The following is a 15,480-nucleotide window of genomic DNA, read 5'->3' as shown; positions in this document are numbered from 1 at the left end:
TACATCCCAGTGACCCTATACACTCCAATCATGCTTCATGGCAAGATATAGGTGTCCATTAATGGCATTTGTAGGTGAGAAAACCCACCTTTCATACAACATTACCTACTGCACTTTTGTTGACCTATCATGCCATCTTGGGAATAAAAGACGACAATACATTACAAAAACATTATGTAATCAAAATTATTTAAAAAGCATAACTATTAAGTAGATAATTCTTTAATATTAATAAAATCCAACAGGTAAAGACACTGAGGACTCCTGCATTCATCAAGGTAAAAAACAATTAGTGCATTATTGTCAAATATTTTTCTCTTTTTATGGTTGTTTGACAAGAAATAACAAATAACAGGTATTGGTTCAGTGGATTTGACTATATAGAACAGTTGTAACAGGCATTACACTAGGAACATACATTTCCCTAACCTCTATCAAGTTGAAAGACATTTTTCACAAATCATTTAACCACAGAAGGGGATGGGAGTGACCTTAAGTAATACATGGACATACCATAGACAATTTCATAAGCACTCTCACAATCTATATCTTTCTCTCTCATGTTCACTTTTTCTATCACACATATTACAAAAAGCTTTGAGAACAAGGGTAACTTTCTCAGTCACAGGTTAGGATGCATCAACAAAGTTCATTCTCAAGCCACTTGGGAACATCAGCAAAACAATCTTGTGAAATTAAAAAATAATAATAATCGCAAATATACATAACATTAAATAACAATATGTAAATGGAAAAAATTAAACAATACATTCTACACCAAAGAGAACAACCATAAAAGTGAGTATCTACAGCTGCTTGAATATAAAACAGACAAGTAGGGTAATAAGTTAGCATTGAAATGTTGCTATATAACTGCAGTCTTTTTTTGTCATTTAACATCGAGTATAGAAGAATTATCTACTGACAATTGTCTTGACTTTTTTTTTTTTTTTTTTTAACATCGACAGTTAGCAGTATTATAAATTGATGTATTTTTCTATATATAACTTGTATACTATGTCACAGGGGTTAATCAAAACCCTACAGTAGCAGCAAGCAATGGCTTTACCCTTATTGGTAAGGTAAAGGGTGGGGGAAGAGAATATGAGCGTTTTGTAACCTTTATGTAATTTCTTTGTACAGTAACCATAAATTCAGATATACCTCTGCATTAGACCAATATTGTGAATCTCAAAAGTACCAATGTTTTATGCTGAGAGTATTCTATGGATGCAAGGACCATCCAAAAACAGAACTTTTACAGGGCAGGCTTCCATATTAAACACAGGTCTATGAGACTGTCAGTTTGTCCAAGGTGACAGGCCCTCCATCTACGGATGCTCTTAATGAAGAAAGCACAGTGATATTTCACAATTGTGATGGTCTGCCCTTACTGTACTTTGCTACCTCAGTACATTAGGCTTGGGTTCAGATTAGAATTTACAACAATCAGTATATTCCAAGGGTCAGTGTCCAAAAGGAGGTGAAATAAAATACCATCCTCTCTCAATTTTCATAAAAAAGGAATGTAAGGCACCTTGGAACCCTGATGTCTCAGTGTGTGTTGACCTATGAAGCTTCCCACTCTCATTCTTCCAATGCAGGTGAGCCAAGCAGAGCAGCATCTACTGGTTCCAGCTCTGAGTGACACACAGGCCCGGCCCAGCCCCCCAGCCCCCCAGCCCCAACCCTGTGGGGGCAAGAAGGAGGGGGTAGAGGGGCAGGAGGAGGATGGAGCCTGCAACATCCTGTGCTCTCGCGCCCATTAAATAACACTACAGCGCACATGATGAGTGCAACGAGCACACAGCTCGGCCCCAGCTAGTAAAATCCTCAACTCAATTTAAATTTGTTAAATCTACATCTGGGAGAAAAAAAAAAAAAGATATAGCCCACATCTACATACCCACCATATGATGTAACAGTACTGTTGTAATGCCAGCACCAACTGTGTTCTGAACTTTTTTTTTTTTAACACATACACCCCCACCCAAACATATTCAGAGTGCACAGATCAGACATGAAGCTTAGCCATGGAATCTGATCTGTGTACCACTGCATGTTAACCGCGGGGATGCTATATGTCAATTGTAAGACTACACACTGAAATTACTGAGTTAAAACATAACCCTTCTTCTCTGCATGGGACATCCATGGACGCCCGAAGACTACATAGCTGCAAAACTCAATCTCTCACCTTTCACTTAGCGAAGCTTCAGTTTGCCATTTTAATTCTGCACTTGTTGAACATAAGCATTTTAGCCTAGCAAGCAAAAATGTGCAAGTATGAAAATTGGTCCTAATAACGTCTGCCACAGTAACGGAACTGGTCTCAGATCAGATTCATACAAGGAGAGGAAGACAGCGTGGTGGGTCTACCTCACTGAAACAACCTGGACAGAAGTTTTATTAACACTGTCCTTCCACTTGTAATCCAGGGCACTGCCTCCACAACCCATAACTCCTGAGGTTTGTCCGTATGCGTGTGTGGGAGGTGGAAGGGACTGCAGAGTGGGGTTCAGGGAGGTGGTCATTTGGGCACGAGCCCCCGTGACTGGGGATACAAGGGAGATCCTGAGCTGGAGGGGCTCTGGCCTGAAGTTGGGGTGCAAACCTTCTTGCCTGTTTTGGGGCGACTATGAAAGAGATGGGGGTGAAAAAAGGGTGGTTATTTAAAGCAGGAAAACCTAAAAGAAGCAAACAAACTAGAAATAAAGAGATGCTAAGTACAGGAGACAGTCAGTAGGCAGGAGAGAGGGGGAGGAGGGAGAGAGAGAGTGAGCACAGGGTGAGGGAGAGCAGTTCTCACCCTGACTTTGGCTTCTTGGCGAAGGCCCCAGTGGCAGGGGCACTAGAGGGGTCCAGGCCTGGCCCAGGAGCCATGCTGGCATAAAGGCCCGAGGCATCCACCTGGATCTCCTCTTCCTCCCTCAGGGCATCCTCTAGGGCTGCCGCCACCTTGGGAGCGATCACAGGCTCTTCATACTCTTTGGTGGTGCGTGTGGGCAAGTCCAGCTCCAGCATAAGGATGTTCTCAGCCTGAGACATGCAGGTGAAGCAGTGAGTAGGGACAGGAAGAAGTCTCCAGGGAGTAACTCCATTGTACTGGATTTAAATATGCTGATGTAGAAAAAATTGCAATGAAGACCACAAAGGTTTCTGGAGAAAAATAACGTTTCAGACAGGTCTGTGCAAAATGACCTTAGGTACTTTACAATTCTCTGAAAACCTTGTGGACTTCATGCTGTAATTTACACTACTTCTCTAAAGAGAATGAACAAAAGAGAGAGAGTGATATTGTACTTTTTCTTTACATATTCCTCATTAAAAATGTAAAAAGCCACCAATCTGGAAGGGTGAGGATGTGTGGCGTGGTTGGGTGGGGGGACGGCTCATGGTGACGCACTCTGTATCTGGCATCAGGCCGCATCATCATGGCCATGCGGGCGTGCTGACTCAGAGGTCTCCGGTAGCCCACAGCAGACACCGGTCTTGTCATCATCTGCTGATCACTGAGCACGTGAATGAGAGTGAGAGAGAGAGCACTATGAAGAATACCAGTCCCAAGCAGTAAACGCAATCTCTGACTATTAAAGTTGTATGCTAAGGCAGCAATGAATCTATATGGAGTGGGTGTTTAAAAGCTTACATACTCTTGAATGCGTGTGATTGGTCTCATCTTCCAGGTGTCATCCTCCTCATCAAAGGTAGCCCTCATGACGATCTTATTCTTCTCCTCTAGCGGGATGAAGTTCTCAATGATCAGATGCCTGGTGGGAACAATCCAGTCGTCAAACAAACACCCAGCAGAACCATTTGAAATCCCGTAGGTCTGTGGATTTTAACTGCTCATAGTGAGTCAGCAGTAAAGCTGTACTGTCTGACTCTAGTCACATAGATTTAAACCAGGGCACAAGTCCTTTAATATTAGTACAATCTTGTCCTTTACAAAATTTACACTAACCATCTTTTACTGACAGACAGAAATGCACTCACATCCACACGATCAGTTAAATTAGTTTGTGCTATAGGCTTTAAAGAGCAGGATAGGGTATATGCAGATAACAGAAGTGCAGTCTCACTGATGAGCAATAACAGGAAAAGAGTATTCTTACACAAAATGGCTTAATAAAGGCAGGGACAAAAAAGGAGAGTGGAAAAAAAGACAGCACAAAAGTGCACAATATAGACAAAATACTATATTGTGATAAAACATTTTGTGATTGTGATGTGCTCTGCAATAGTTTCCACCTTGATGACATATGACAAGACAATGTGTGGCCTGTATTTTGACCAAAATTATTTACATTTGCTGCATTGTGCAAACATCAAAACACCAACAAGACACTCATTGGAACACCTGCCATTGTTTAGGATGCCCCCCCCCCCCCACACACACACACACACACACACCCCTGTGATTTGTTAGATGGCTCACCAGCATATTCCAGCCTTCTGAGATATAAGTGCGACAAACCACCAAAGATATGTATAACAATCATCACCAAACTATATATTGCACAGTCCTTACAAAACAGGCTGATAAAGCTTTTCAGAACCATGTTAGAACAGGGAGGGACCGAGGAAGCACCGCGAGACGTGGATGCATTCGTACTTTAGTTTGAGCTCTCTGGTCAGTTCATTCTGGGTCTGCTCCAGCTCTTGCCTCTCTCTGATATGGTCCTCTTGGAGATCATGAATCTCTGACTTCACCGCTTGGAGCTTGGCAAAGAGCTGACAGAGCGAGAGAGAGAGAGAGAGAGAGAGAGAGAGAGAGAGAGAGAGAGAGAGGAGATATAATCACCATGGCAATAGCAATACAAGAAGCATGCACATGCTTAGCCAGGCGGAAGTAAATGACTCAAGTCTAGTCATGTATGAAAGAGAAAGGGGGCGGCTGAGATTTCCTGGGACGGCTGGCCAGAACCAAATTATTTGGAAGAGGTGAATTTGAAGCTAAAAATAAAACTCATCACATGCACTGGATCTTGTCTAATCAGATCTTGCCTAATCTACACACAACAAAACTGTTCTGACACAGCCACCTCAATATTATGATGCCCATCAGGCCTCCATCTCTCACCATCCTGGGAATGTCAGTGATTAGGGAACTTGAATAGATTCTGATCCATTTTGAGGGAAACAAGCCCATGTTGTCATACCTTTTTCAGTTTCTTGGTCTTGATGTCAACTTCCTGCTGCAGAGAGCTGTATGTTTCTTTCAGCTCAAGAGTCTCTTCATCACGACACTCCACCTCTTGCTGCATCTCTCGCTCACGCCTTTTCTACTCAAACATATGCGCGCGCGCGCACACACACACACACACACAGTAGACGATTCAAAATTAACTGTGCATAACTGCATAGCATAATCCAGTATTCTATAAGCATGGGATGGTGATTATCAAAAAATATAGAGCAGTTTGAACTAAGCATTGCTTTTGTTGTCCAATGAGTTTATAATACTGCAGTAAAAACTGTAATAGTGATGTTAGTCATCAGTCATTGGATTGAATCAATAATTGAAAACAGAGTAATTGCACTAAAGGCAAAATTATGTTCCCTTTTTAATAGGAAGGATAATGCCAGGCATTTCAGTCACCATTTTAGGTCACCTAAAACTAAGTTTCCTAGAATAGGGCCATCACATACAGCTCAGAGGCTCAAATACATTTCTTTTCTTTCATCTCTGAAGATACACCCAGATCCTTGCCTGGGCTTACTACAGGCATATCACAAGGCTTTCCCAGAAGCATTACCTGTTCTGCGATCTCCTGCCTCTTCTGTTCCAACATTCTCTGCTGCTCATTGGTGTGGTCAACTATGTTTTTGCCTCCAACCAGCAGCTTGCTCTCCATAGCCTTAGAGTGCGGAAAGGGAAATGTGGTTATTCGAAAGCAAGCTACACATTTAAAAAAGGTATGTTCTTTCATGCATCCAGTCTGGGGGTGGATGCCATAATGTGAGTGCCATTGCTGAACCTACTACAACCAGCTACCTTTACTTTGGCTGCCAGCATCTCAGACGCCTCCTTTTCCCTCCGCAAGTCGTCCATCTTCCTCTCTTTCTCCGTGAGCAGTCGTTGCTTCTCCTCCGCCACCAGGCTGTGGTCCTCCATGATGGCACTCCTCTCCTTCTCCAGCTTTTCCTGCTGCTCACGCCAATAATCTGCGATGTTCTTGTCCCCGTCCAACCCATCCTCATAGTCATCCTCATCCTCGACATCGTCATCCAGCTCCTCTCCACCCTCTCCGACCCTCTTCCTCCTCCTCTTCTTTTTCCTCTTCCCCGATCTTTTCTCCAGCTGCTCCTTCAGACGGGCAATCTCCTCCTGGAACTCGCGCAAGAGAGCATCCTTGGGGTCTTCATTAATGCGAGGTTTGTTCTTGATGTTCTTGGCACGGTTGGAATAACGCAGTGTAGTGAGAGTCTCCTCCACATTGTATGAGGCAGGACCAATGTTGGCCACCATGACTGTGCGTGCATTTCCTCCCAATGAGTCCTGGAGCAGTCGTGTCAGTTTAGAATCACGGTATGGAATGTGTGTGCTTTTTCCATCCACCAGAGCAGAAATAACATTCCCCAAAGCAGAGAGGGAGAGATTAATCTTAGTGGCCTCCTTCAGTCGTTCACCCTGGGAACCCGTTTTAGTCTGCCTTTCACTTCCTGCAAGGTCAACCAGGTTGAGCTTTCCGACCCGGATGTGGTTCTCCCCATCTGGTCCCAGCTCACTACACTCGATAGTAATGACAAATATGGCATGCGATCGGGAACTATGCTCATTCATGTTGGTGGCACCAACTGAACGATTCTGATTGCCTACATTCATAACATGCTCTATCTCCTTAACACTTTTAGTGACAAATGAAGAAAGATCTTTGACGTAGACACCCGTGTCTGGTCTCTCTTTCAGCTCCAAACGGTGTGACTGGTCCTTAGATAGAAGGTCCCTGATCTCCTCCTGGTAGATTTCCAGGTAGGATGCCCTGACCAGGTACTGCTGGTTCTGTGAACGAGAGATGTGTGTGAAAATGTGCTCAAAGGAGTTGGGGATGACTCCTCTCCTCTCTGGGTCATTGCGCACCCCTTCCATAGTGTATGTCTTCCCTGTGCCCGTTTGCCCATAAGCAAAGATGGTGCCATTAAAGCCCAGTAAAACAGAGTCCACCAATGGCCTGAACGTCTCATCATAAAGGTCGACCTGCTTTGAAGTCCAGTCGTAGACTGAATCAAAAGTGAAAACTTTGGGGTGCTCATTAGAGGATACCCCTCTGGGGTTACGCACTGCAACCTGGCCTAGCTTCACATCCATGGAGACCACCCTCTCAAAGCTGGCAGTGCGCTCTTTGTCATTCATAGGGCGACAGCGTACCACAACCTTCACCGACTCAGAGCTCTTGCTTTTGGACATGATGGCTCTTGACTGTGTCTCCTTTGTGTGCATGCAGTTTTATATCACAATAATGGCACTGCCAGCATCAGAGCCTGCAAAAAGAATGTTACAAGTGTTAAATTACAGCTGTAGCCTTAAACAACTTTGACAAAGCCAAATCCAAAACCAAATACAAACAATTAGCCTGATGCTTCTCAAGAACTAGTCTGGTTCCTTGGCTAGAGAATTAAGGTTGCAGTTTGACACCCAATAGCCCACAGTGCTACCAGATCTACAATTCACTCAATATCTCATACTTAAACAAACTCAGAACTACCGTTCATTTCAGATCATATTTTACCTCATCATACACTACAATGTGCAGTTGATCAGTAAGCTACATTAGCTAACAACTGCATCGAGGATAAACAAATAAGCAATTCAATTTAGTTAAAAGTCTAGCAGAGGAGTACACATGAAAATAAAACAGTTAGCTAACTAGGTCACTGTGAGCGAACCCAATGTCACCTATCTGTACGGTGTCATACCATATAGATGGTCTTCTTTGTTAATTTAAGACTACTTACCGTCCCCAGTCAACAGATACTGAAATAGCTAGATGTACTGTTAGATAGCTCATTAGCTAGCTAACCTAGGTTATATTACTAATTACCTGACAAGCTGTAGGACAAGTGTTACTCTAATGACTTTAGCTAGCGCTTCGATAACTAATCTTATAAGTGTAGCATTTCATCTAAATTACCTAGACACCTAACTAGCAAATATTAACTGTAACTGCTCACACATTAAGGTATCTAGCTAAATAGCCTTGGTTAGCAGCCTTAAATTAAACTAGACAGCTAGCTTCAACGCTAGATTATAACACTGGTATCCTTGGAGTCACAATTGCTGCTACCACCGCTGATACTCTCACAAAATGCAATACAAACTGTAGCTTAGTTACATTACATAAGAGTGCTTCATCGTAAAGGGTTAGTCATTTATCATATACGCTGGTAAGACGCATAAGGAGTGGCAAAATGTAGGTTGGCTAGGTTAGCTAGCTACCTGGCGATGTATCAGGACCCCTCGGCAACCTCCCTGAAGCGGCCTAGCAACGGCAAACATTTGTTGATGACCACAGCAGCTAGCGTTAGCTATCTCGAAAATTGTTAGCTAGGAGATAGCCACTTTTCCTAATCCTAACAGCAGCAAATTAATAACGTTTTTTGTCCTTTTTTCTGTTCCAGATAATAATATTAATGAGCAGTTTGATATACTCAAATAAACTTACATTAAAAAATAAAAATTAAAAAAAGAATATATTACCCATATCCGAAGGCACCCGCTCCGTCAGCCATTTCTGTCGCTTCTTGCGCGAGCTCTACCTTCCAAAGCGCGAGAGCTAGGACGGCGCCGAACAAGCGGCTGCAGCGAGAACGGCGGCCGAACACAGCGCCACTCGGAGCGTTTCTGTTTGCCAACTGCAGATGTAACCATATTATGACCTGATAACACCCAAATGAAGCAGATCTGTGCAGTCACTCACGTGTCATTAGACACAGCTTGGTGACACTTCAGTCCAGCTCCTCAAATTTTCTCTCGTCTTTATTTTATATTTACGGGAAGGTGATAAACACCAGACTTTACAGCATAGTGCAGTAACTTGATTGCTATTACAAATGGAGCAAATAACCAAAATATTTATACATCTGCATAGATTAGCATCTACGCTAAATACACTGTCCTGTAAAATCAAAACGCCAAACTCAACATTGTCCTCACTAACATTTAAGTGGTCAGCACAGCTGCACACCAAGAAAAGCGATATTGCCGAATAAAGATATAATACAAATCCTATAACAACAGAACTGAAGTACAGTCTGAATAAAACCTATTTAAGATTATATTCTCATGGACCCACCAACCTGTTACGGCTGATGGGCAACATCTTTAACTGTAAGATGTAGGGCACAGTGCTACACTGCAACGATTACTAGAACAATATTTGGACACAGCCTGCAGACAAACATAACCCTTGTTCCTATAATGCTGAATTAGTGAAACAGAGGATATATGCAAGCCTCTATTGCATGATTTATTTTTCCATGCATCAAAACAAGAAAAACAGACACAATCAGACAAGGAATGTTTAATTTTTTTTTTTTACTTATTTTCCCCTTCATAAAGACTGAATGTTGACATGGAATGATGCGTCTGAAGGCAACTCAACATGGGGTACTAGTGCTGGAACTTTTGTCATTGAAAATAAAAAAAAAACAAACAAGATTTTTGTTCAGACAGACAATGGGAAAAAAAAAGCATATATGGTTAAAAAAAAATCTATGAGCAGCTACTTCTATCAAAACTCTGTTGGTAACCATCACAGAGGAATGCTAAAAACTGACCTTTGGTTAAAACTGAAACTACCACATACACTACCACACACCTCAAACACTAAAAATCTAAAACTTTGTCTCATCGTCTCCTAAAGCACAGACAAGCCATACAATTCTGACACCTTTCAGGACTGAGCCAGCATTTTTCTTCCACAATTGTGAGGCCATGGGTCCTTCACAAGCTTTCTGGTAGCATGCGCATTTGTTTGAATGAACACTAACCAACAGACTAATTCGGTCTCCCCACCTCACTATAATTAGCATCCAGAGGATCATTTACTTCACCCCTGACAGGCATCATTTTCCATGAGGACTAACCCACAACACCAAATGCTACCTTTGCATCTTGCTTTTTTAATCATTAAACGCTACTGATGTGGACATGGACAAGTGGATCTAGATAGATGTAGCCTTGCAGCACATCTAATCACAATTTCATATCAGGCTGCTACTGCCACCATAGTTTAGTCACATTCACAGCTCAGCAGAGACATCTCTTCATCATTTGGCTGATATGCTGAAAAACAATACATAGTTTTTGGGGTTTTTTTACATAATATTTGTGGTTTATACACAAACTTACTGTTGGGGAACCCATTCATTTAGCACCTAAAAGCAAAACTTGCCAAAGAATACATTATTGGGTGGTATACTAGCAGTACACTGCAAATGTATTTATGTTTGCAGCATTTGGCAGGTGCTCTTATCCAGAGTGACTTTTATCAGTATGACAGGGTGTGTGTGCTTCCAGGAAATCAAACCCATATCCCTGATGTTCCAAACACATTGCTCCACCTGCTCTATCAGGTAAGCAAAAGAAGACTAACATGTATATGGGGAGAATACTGTGTATGGGAGATGTTTTTACAACTATACTGGAATGCTCTATTTTGCCTGGAAAATGTGATACACCTTGGAAGCTTACAGCTATGCTTTTCACTGCAAGGAATGTACAGTGAGATGTTTCTTGCGGAAAAAACCTGAAACTAGACACAGACACTGGTAATGTTTTTCCCAGACAACCATGATGGAATTCTCTAAATCTTTTTATTTTTTTGGAAAATAAGAGCTACAGAGTGAGACTATTAGTTTGTAGTGTTTAAACAAAGGCATCCTGAACTTACTGTGCCTCTACTCTGTACTTAACTGCAACAACATAACCCCACTCTTCTGTAAACACAAACCAATCACCTGAGATCTCTGGACAGGTAAACCTTCGTGGTCAAGAACAAAGCGGCCCGAGCCGCTTGCTAAAGTTCCTCTTTTCCCTTCTTTCTCCCAGGGTAATCCATCCCAAAGAAGGAGGAGCGTCTGCCATGAACGTCCCTCTCCCGCTTCACGAATGCGGAGAAGGAGGACACACAGTTGCCTATAAAATGGTCAGCCTGACCCAGGATGTACAGGTCAAGCTGAGCCATGTCCGGACGAAGACTGACCACCTTGACCTGCAAGAGAAAAGAATGAGATTAAAGTACCAGCAGTAATCTAAACAGCAACTCGGTCACTCTGAAAAGATACTGGACTCGCTTCAAAGATTTAAATGCTCACAAAAATTAAGAAAGTACCCACACAGTACAGAAAAGGATCAGGAGAATCCAGAGTTCAATTTTATTCCATTAATATGGTTTGATGTCAGCTAGTGAAACAAGAGCAAACATTTCAGCTTTCAAGCAATTGTCAGTGCTCATCACCTACAGCAAATATTTTCATTTTGTTTTCTTGGCTTGAGCGCAACCACACACCATTTTTCTTAAAGATTTAAAGGCTGAAATCAATCTAAGCATTTTAGAACCCAGAGTCCAAGATGATGTCAAAGTCCCCATCTACTACAAGCAGCATGGGGAAAAAACAATCATCGTGACTACGGTGTTCAAAAATACAAAAATGAATTGGGACTCCAGTCCCAATTAAGCCTCTGAATGTAGAATAACTCAAAGGAAAACAAATGTGTTAGGAGCAAACCTAATACAATTCAGCAATAGTCATTGACAAACACATTCTCTCTTCATCCATCCTCTAATACCTTGCCCTTGAAGAGCTTCTCGATCTCTGAGCTGTAGGACTCGGAGTCGGTGGCTATGAAGACAGCATGAGCGTGTGTCTTTTTCACCCAGAGCTTGACGGCACGCAGGATCTCTGCCAGGTCGGGCAGACACATGGTGAAGGTGAGAGGGAGTGCAGTCTGACGGTCATAGCCAACGCACTGCGGAGATGCCATGAGGTGAGGACCCGCCTCTCCTGACTGCAGCAGGTTGCAAGCGTTTTGCTGCAGGATGGGAAACGAGAGATCATGTAGGTGGAAAATATTAGAATCAGAGTTAGCAGGATTTAAAGGGCTAGAGTCAGGCAGAGGGATTTTAAAGGGCCAAAATCAGACTAAGCATGGTTTGAGAGGCAAGAGTCGGGCTTTGGAGGTTTTGAAAGCCTAGAGTCAGGTTCAGGGTCAAGCTTGGCACTCACCCAGTCTGAGCCGATGCGAAGGTGGATGCCCACGTAGGGTCTGAGGAGCTCTGCGCTTATGTGCTTCTCCCCATCCTGCACCATCCTCTTGGCCCACACCACGTAGCGCTGCAGACCCACATGTTCCTCCAGCACAGGAAATTGGGCTGGGGCTCCAGCTAGAGCCAACACCGGGTGCTCTGCAGGGGGGAACCTTAACACACAGTAAGGGGGACCGAGATGCACTAATTCAGCGCAGTCTTTATCGCTGGTGATTACTTATTCAACACCACAGCTTTGTTGCAAGATCATGCAACTATCGCTATATAACAACAATCATTATTATTATTGTTGTTGTTGCACCACGACAAATTTGTACCTTTTCATCCAGTGTGGTATGTAGTTGGAGGTGAAAAACAGGCCACCAAATGGGATAGAGTGGTCAAAGTCCACCCCAATGTGGTCCCAGAACGGACCAAACGGATTCCCATCCTGCATACAGATCAGCAATGTTTTAACATGCAGTTCTCTTAAGAGCCCTGCAGGTGGCAATGGTTCACTAATCGCCTCATGAAAAACGCTTGAAACATTTAATTTTCCAGGCGCACATTATACAAAGTGCCCATAGGTAGAAAATAGTTACTGTACCACATCATTATCCTTTATTAAACTGCACCTGGGAACTTTGTCCACGGTCTCACCCCAAGCGTTTAGCTACATATTGGCTGAGTAAACTTAGACATCAAACTTAGACATCAAAGCCTTAAGTAAAAAAGCAAGATGTAAAGCAAAAACAAAGTTGTTTTTGTAATTGGATTTGTGGGCCTGCTTGTTCAAGATTGCTGTGATAGCTTTATTTTTATTGAAAGGCCACCTGAGACAAATCAATGTCCATTTTAGACTCTTCCAAGTGTGGTGTGGAAAAGACCGAATCAAGTGACCTAATCCAAGGCAGTTGCTCTATAGGTAGCCAGCAATTTCCCACTACACCCTTCTACACACCTTCATTGGGCAGCTCTTCTTATCAGCACTCCTTTGGACAGAAGACTCAAAGCAGTATGCTGTCCTCTGTCCCAGCGGCCAGTGTGTGGGGGCCAAATGGTGCATAAAGTCCTCCAGAGCCACCACTCGGTGGTACTGCTTCAGTGGATCCAACTGGAAAAATTCAGTGTAGGGGACGTGCACCTGTTGCAAGAGGACAGGGTTACGTGCACGGCAATAAATGGTGACCTGTTGTCACGGGTGGCTTTTCGGAGTATACAGTATTTTTAGAATTGTCAAATGACGACACTGAAAGCACAGTCAGTTAACAAGCGTATGGCCAAGTTACATATCTGGTATTCGCCGTTAGTTTGTGTGGCGTGTCATTACATGTTTCTAGGGAATAGCCCATGTTTAAAAGTGATCACCGTCCTGAACTAATGGCAACAGCGCGTGACCGCATACAAGTTGCGCTTACGTTTGTGTACGGGGGCGCGTGATGCCGGTAAACGATCCAGGGGGGAACCACCAATGTTCGATTCAGCATTTTTGCAAAGGCCAGCGACCCAAGGAAATGGTCCGCCTGGTTTCCAAACCGACCTGTGACGACGAAGAAACATAACAGAGCCCTGGATAGGCTACTTCACTCGGACATCAATAGCTTTAAGCAATGAGATTTACGGGTTAACCCAACAGCCCAAGAGTTTTGACCACATTCCGTCGTTCTCCAGTGTCTGGACCGAAAGCAGAATTACACAAATAACGTTTCGTTCTGAACCTAACCAAAGACTGTTGCATGCACTGTTTAAATCCATTCAACAAATCATCCGTCGATACAATGTGAATCTTTTTTCTAAATATGTTATACAGGGATCGATTACCCATGCATGGACAGTAAACAATGTATCCATTTTCATCCCATATCAAATCTGTGGCATCGGTAAACGTGTCAGATGGATAAAATGTTACATGTAACCAACTTAAAATCAAAAGTTTAAAGTGCTTTGGTTTCGCCGCCATTGTGAACCATCCCCTGTCCCACAATGCACTGCGAATAATTGTTAGTATTTTTAACTCTTGGTACGCTGTAGACCTGCTGTTGACTAGTAATAGGGCGGGTGAGATGAACTTCGGGAAAATAATTTCTATATGCATTTCTGTAGATAGCATGTTTTGATTATATTTGATTATATTTAATTATATTTGACTTATGCTGCAGTGTGTGAAGGTATTCCAAAAGTGGGTTAGATTATAATCCTATTTAGGTTGGGACAGCCAGGTGCACGTATTAGCTTCTGATTGGTGTAATAGGAAATAACGTATTCTAGTGCAAAAACAAAACCTGTTATTCCTGTATAATTTAGCCGGTGCTTTTTATATAGATACTTCTCACGTAGACAGGTAGGGGTGTCATTGATTGTAAAGCTTACCTTTGTTTGCTAACCCTTTAGAAATGTATATATTTGACCTAAAACTTCATCAGATTGTCACACAAGTCCTAAGAGTAGATAAAGAGAACAAAGTCAAACAAATGAGACAAAAATATTAGACTCTGTCATGTATTTATTGATCCAATATTACTGTATATATCTGTGAGCAGCAAAAATATGTGAACCTTCAGGAGTGGGCCCCTTGTTTTATTTAAAGAACATGGATCTATCACGTCTGAAATTCACATGTTCGTGGAAGTGTATCATAGCACAAACAAAGATTTCTGGGGACCTCAGAAGAGCTGCTGGTGCTCATCAGGCTGTAAAAGATTACAAGACCATCAATAAAGAGTTTGGACTCCACCAATCCACAGTTGTCCAGATTGTGTACAGATTGAGGAAATTCAAGAACATTATTACCCACCTCAGGAGTGGTCGACCAATACAAATCATGCCAAGAGCAAGGCGTGTCATAGTCTGCGAGGTCACAGAAGAACCCAAGGTAACTTCTAATCAGCTAAAGGCCTTTCTCAGGTTAAGGTTAATGCTCATGAGTCCACCATCAGAAGAACACTGAACAACAACGGTGTGCATGGCAAGGTTGCAAGGGGAAAGCCACTGCTCTTCAAAAAGAACATTTCTGCCCATTTGCGGTTTGCTAAAGATCACATGGACAAGTCAGAAGGCTGTTGGATCAATGTTTTGTGGACGGATGATACCAAAATAGATATTTTTGGTGTAAAAGAGTAAGGAAAACATTGTATTCCAGCATTCCCTTCTGTGAAACATGCTGGAGGTATGTCATGGTTTTGGCCTGTTTTGCTGCATCTGGGTCAGGACAGCTTGCCATCATTGACGG

General features: G+C 42.7%; 2 protein-coding genes across 2 annotated transcripts; both read right to left on the bottom strand.

The window, feature by feature from the left end:
- Positions 1–921: 921 nt before the first annotated feature.
- On the bottom strand, positions 922–8,755 carry kif3b (kinesin family member 3B). The gene is made up of 9 exons (XM_027006954.2): positions 8,702–8,755; positions 5,999–7,485; positions 5,760–5,861; positions 5,163–5,285; positions 4,616–4,734; positions 3,654–3,770; positions 3,407–3,512; positions 2,810–3,039; positions 922–2,636 (listed from the first exon to the last, which is right to left on the bottom strand). The coding sequence occupies exons 2-9, from the start codon at positions 7,442–7,444 to the stop codon at positions 2,531–2,533; spliced, it is 2,349 nt and encodes a 782-aa protein (XP_026862755.2). The 5' UTR covers positions 7,445–7,485; positions 8,702–8,755; the 3' UTR covers positions 922–2,530.
- A 764-nt stretch (positions 8,756–9,519) lies between these two features.
- On the bottom strand, positions 9,520–14,221 carry pofut1 (protein O-fucosyltransferase 1). Its single transcript, XM_027007031.2, has 7 exons — positions 14,073–14,221; positions 13,670–13,791; positions 13,213–13,395; positions 12,590–12,702; positions 12,232–12,424; positions 11,795–12,037; positions 9,520–11,216 (listed from the first exon to the last, which is right to left on the bottom strand). Exons 1-7 carry the CDS (start codon positions 14,209–14,211, stop codon positions 11,022–11,024), a joined length of 1,188 nt encoding a protein of 395 aa, XP_026862832.2. The 5' UTR covers positions 14,212–14,221; the 3' UTR covers positions 9,520–11,021.
- Between the last annotated feature and the right edge of the window lie 1,259 nt (positions 14,222–15,480).

The sequence above is a fragment of the Electrophorus electricus genome, chromosome 24 (genome assembly GCF_013358815.1).
Source record: "Electrophorus electricus isolate fEleEle1 chromosome 24, fEleEle1.pri, whole genome shotgun sequence".
Lineage (NCBI taxonomy): Eukaryota > Metazoa > Chordata > Actinopteri > Gymnotiformes > Gymnotidae > Electrophorus > Electrophorus electricus.
This window is presented reverse-complemented; position numbering and strand designations above follow the sequence as displayed.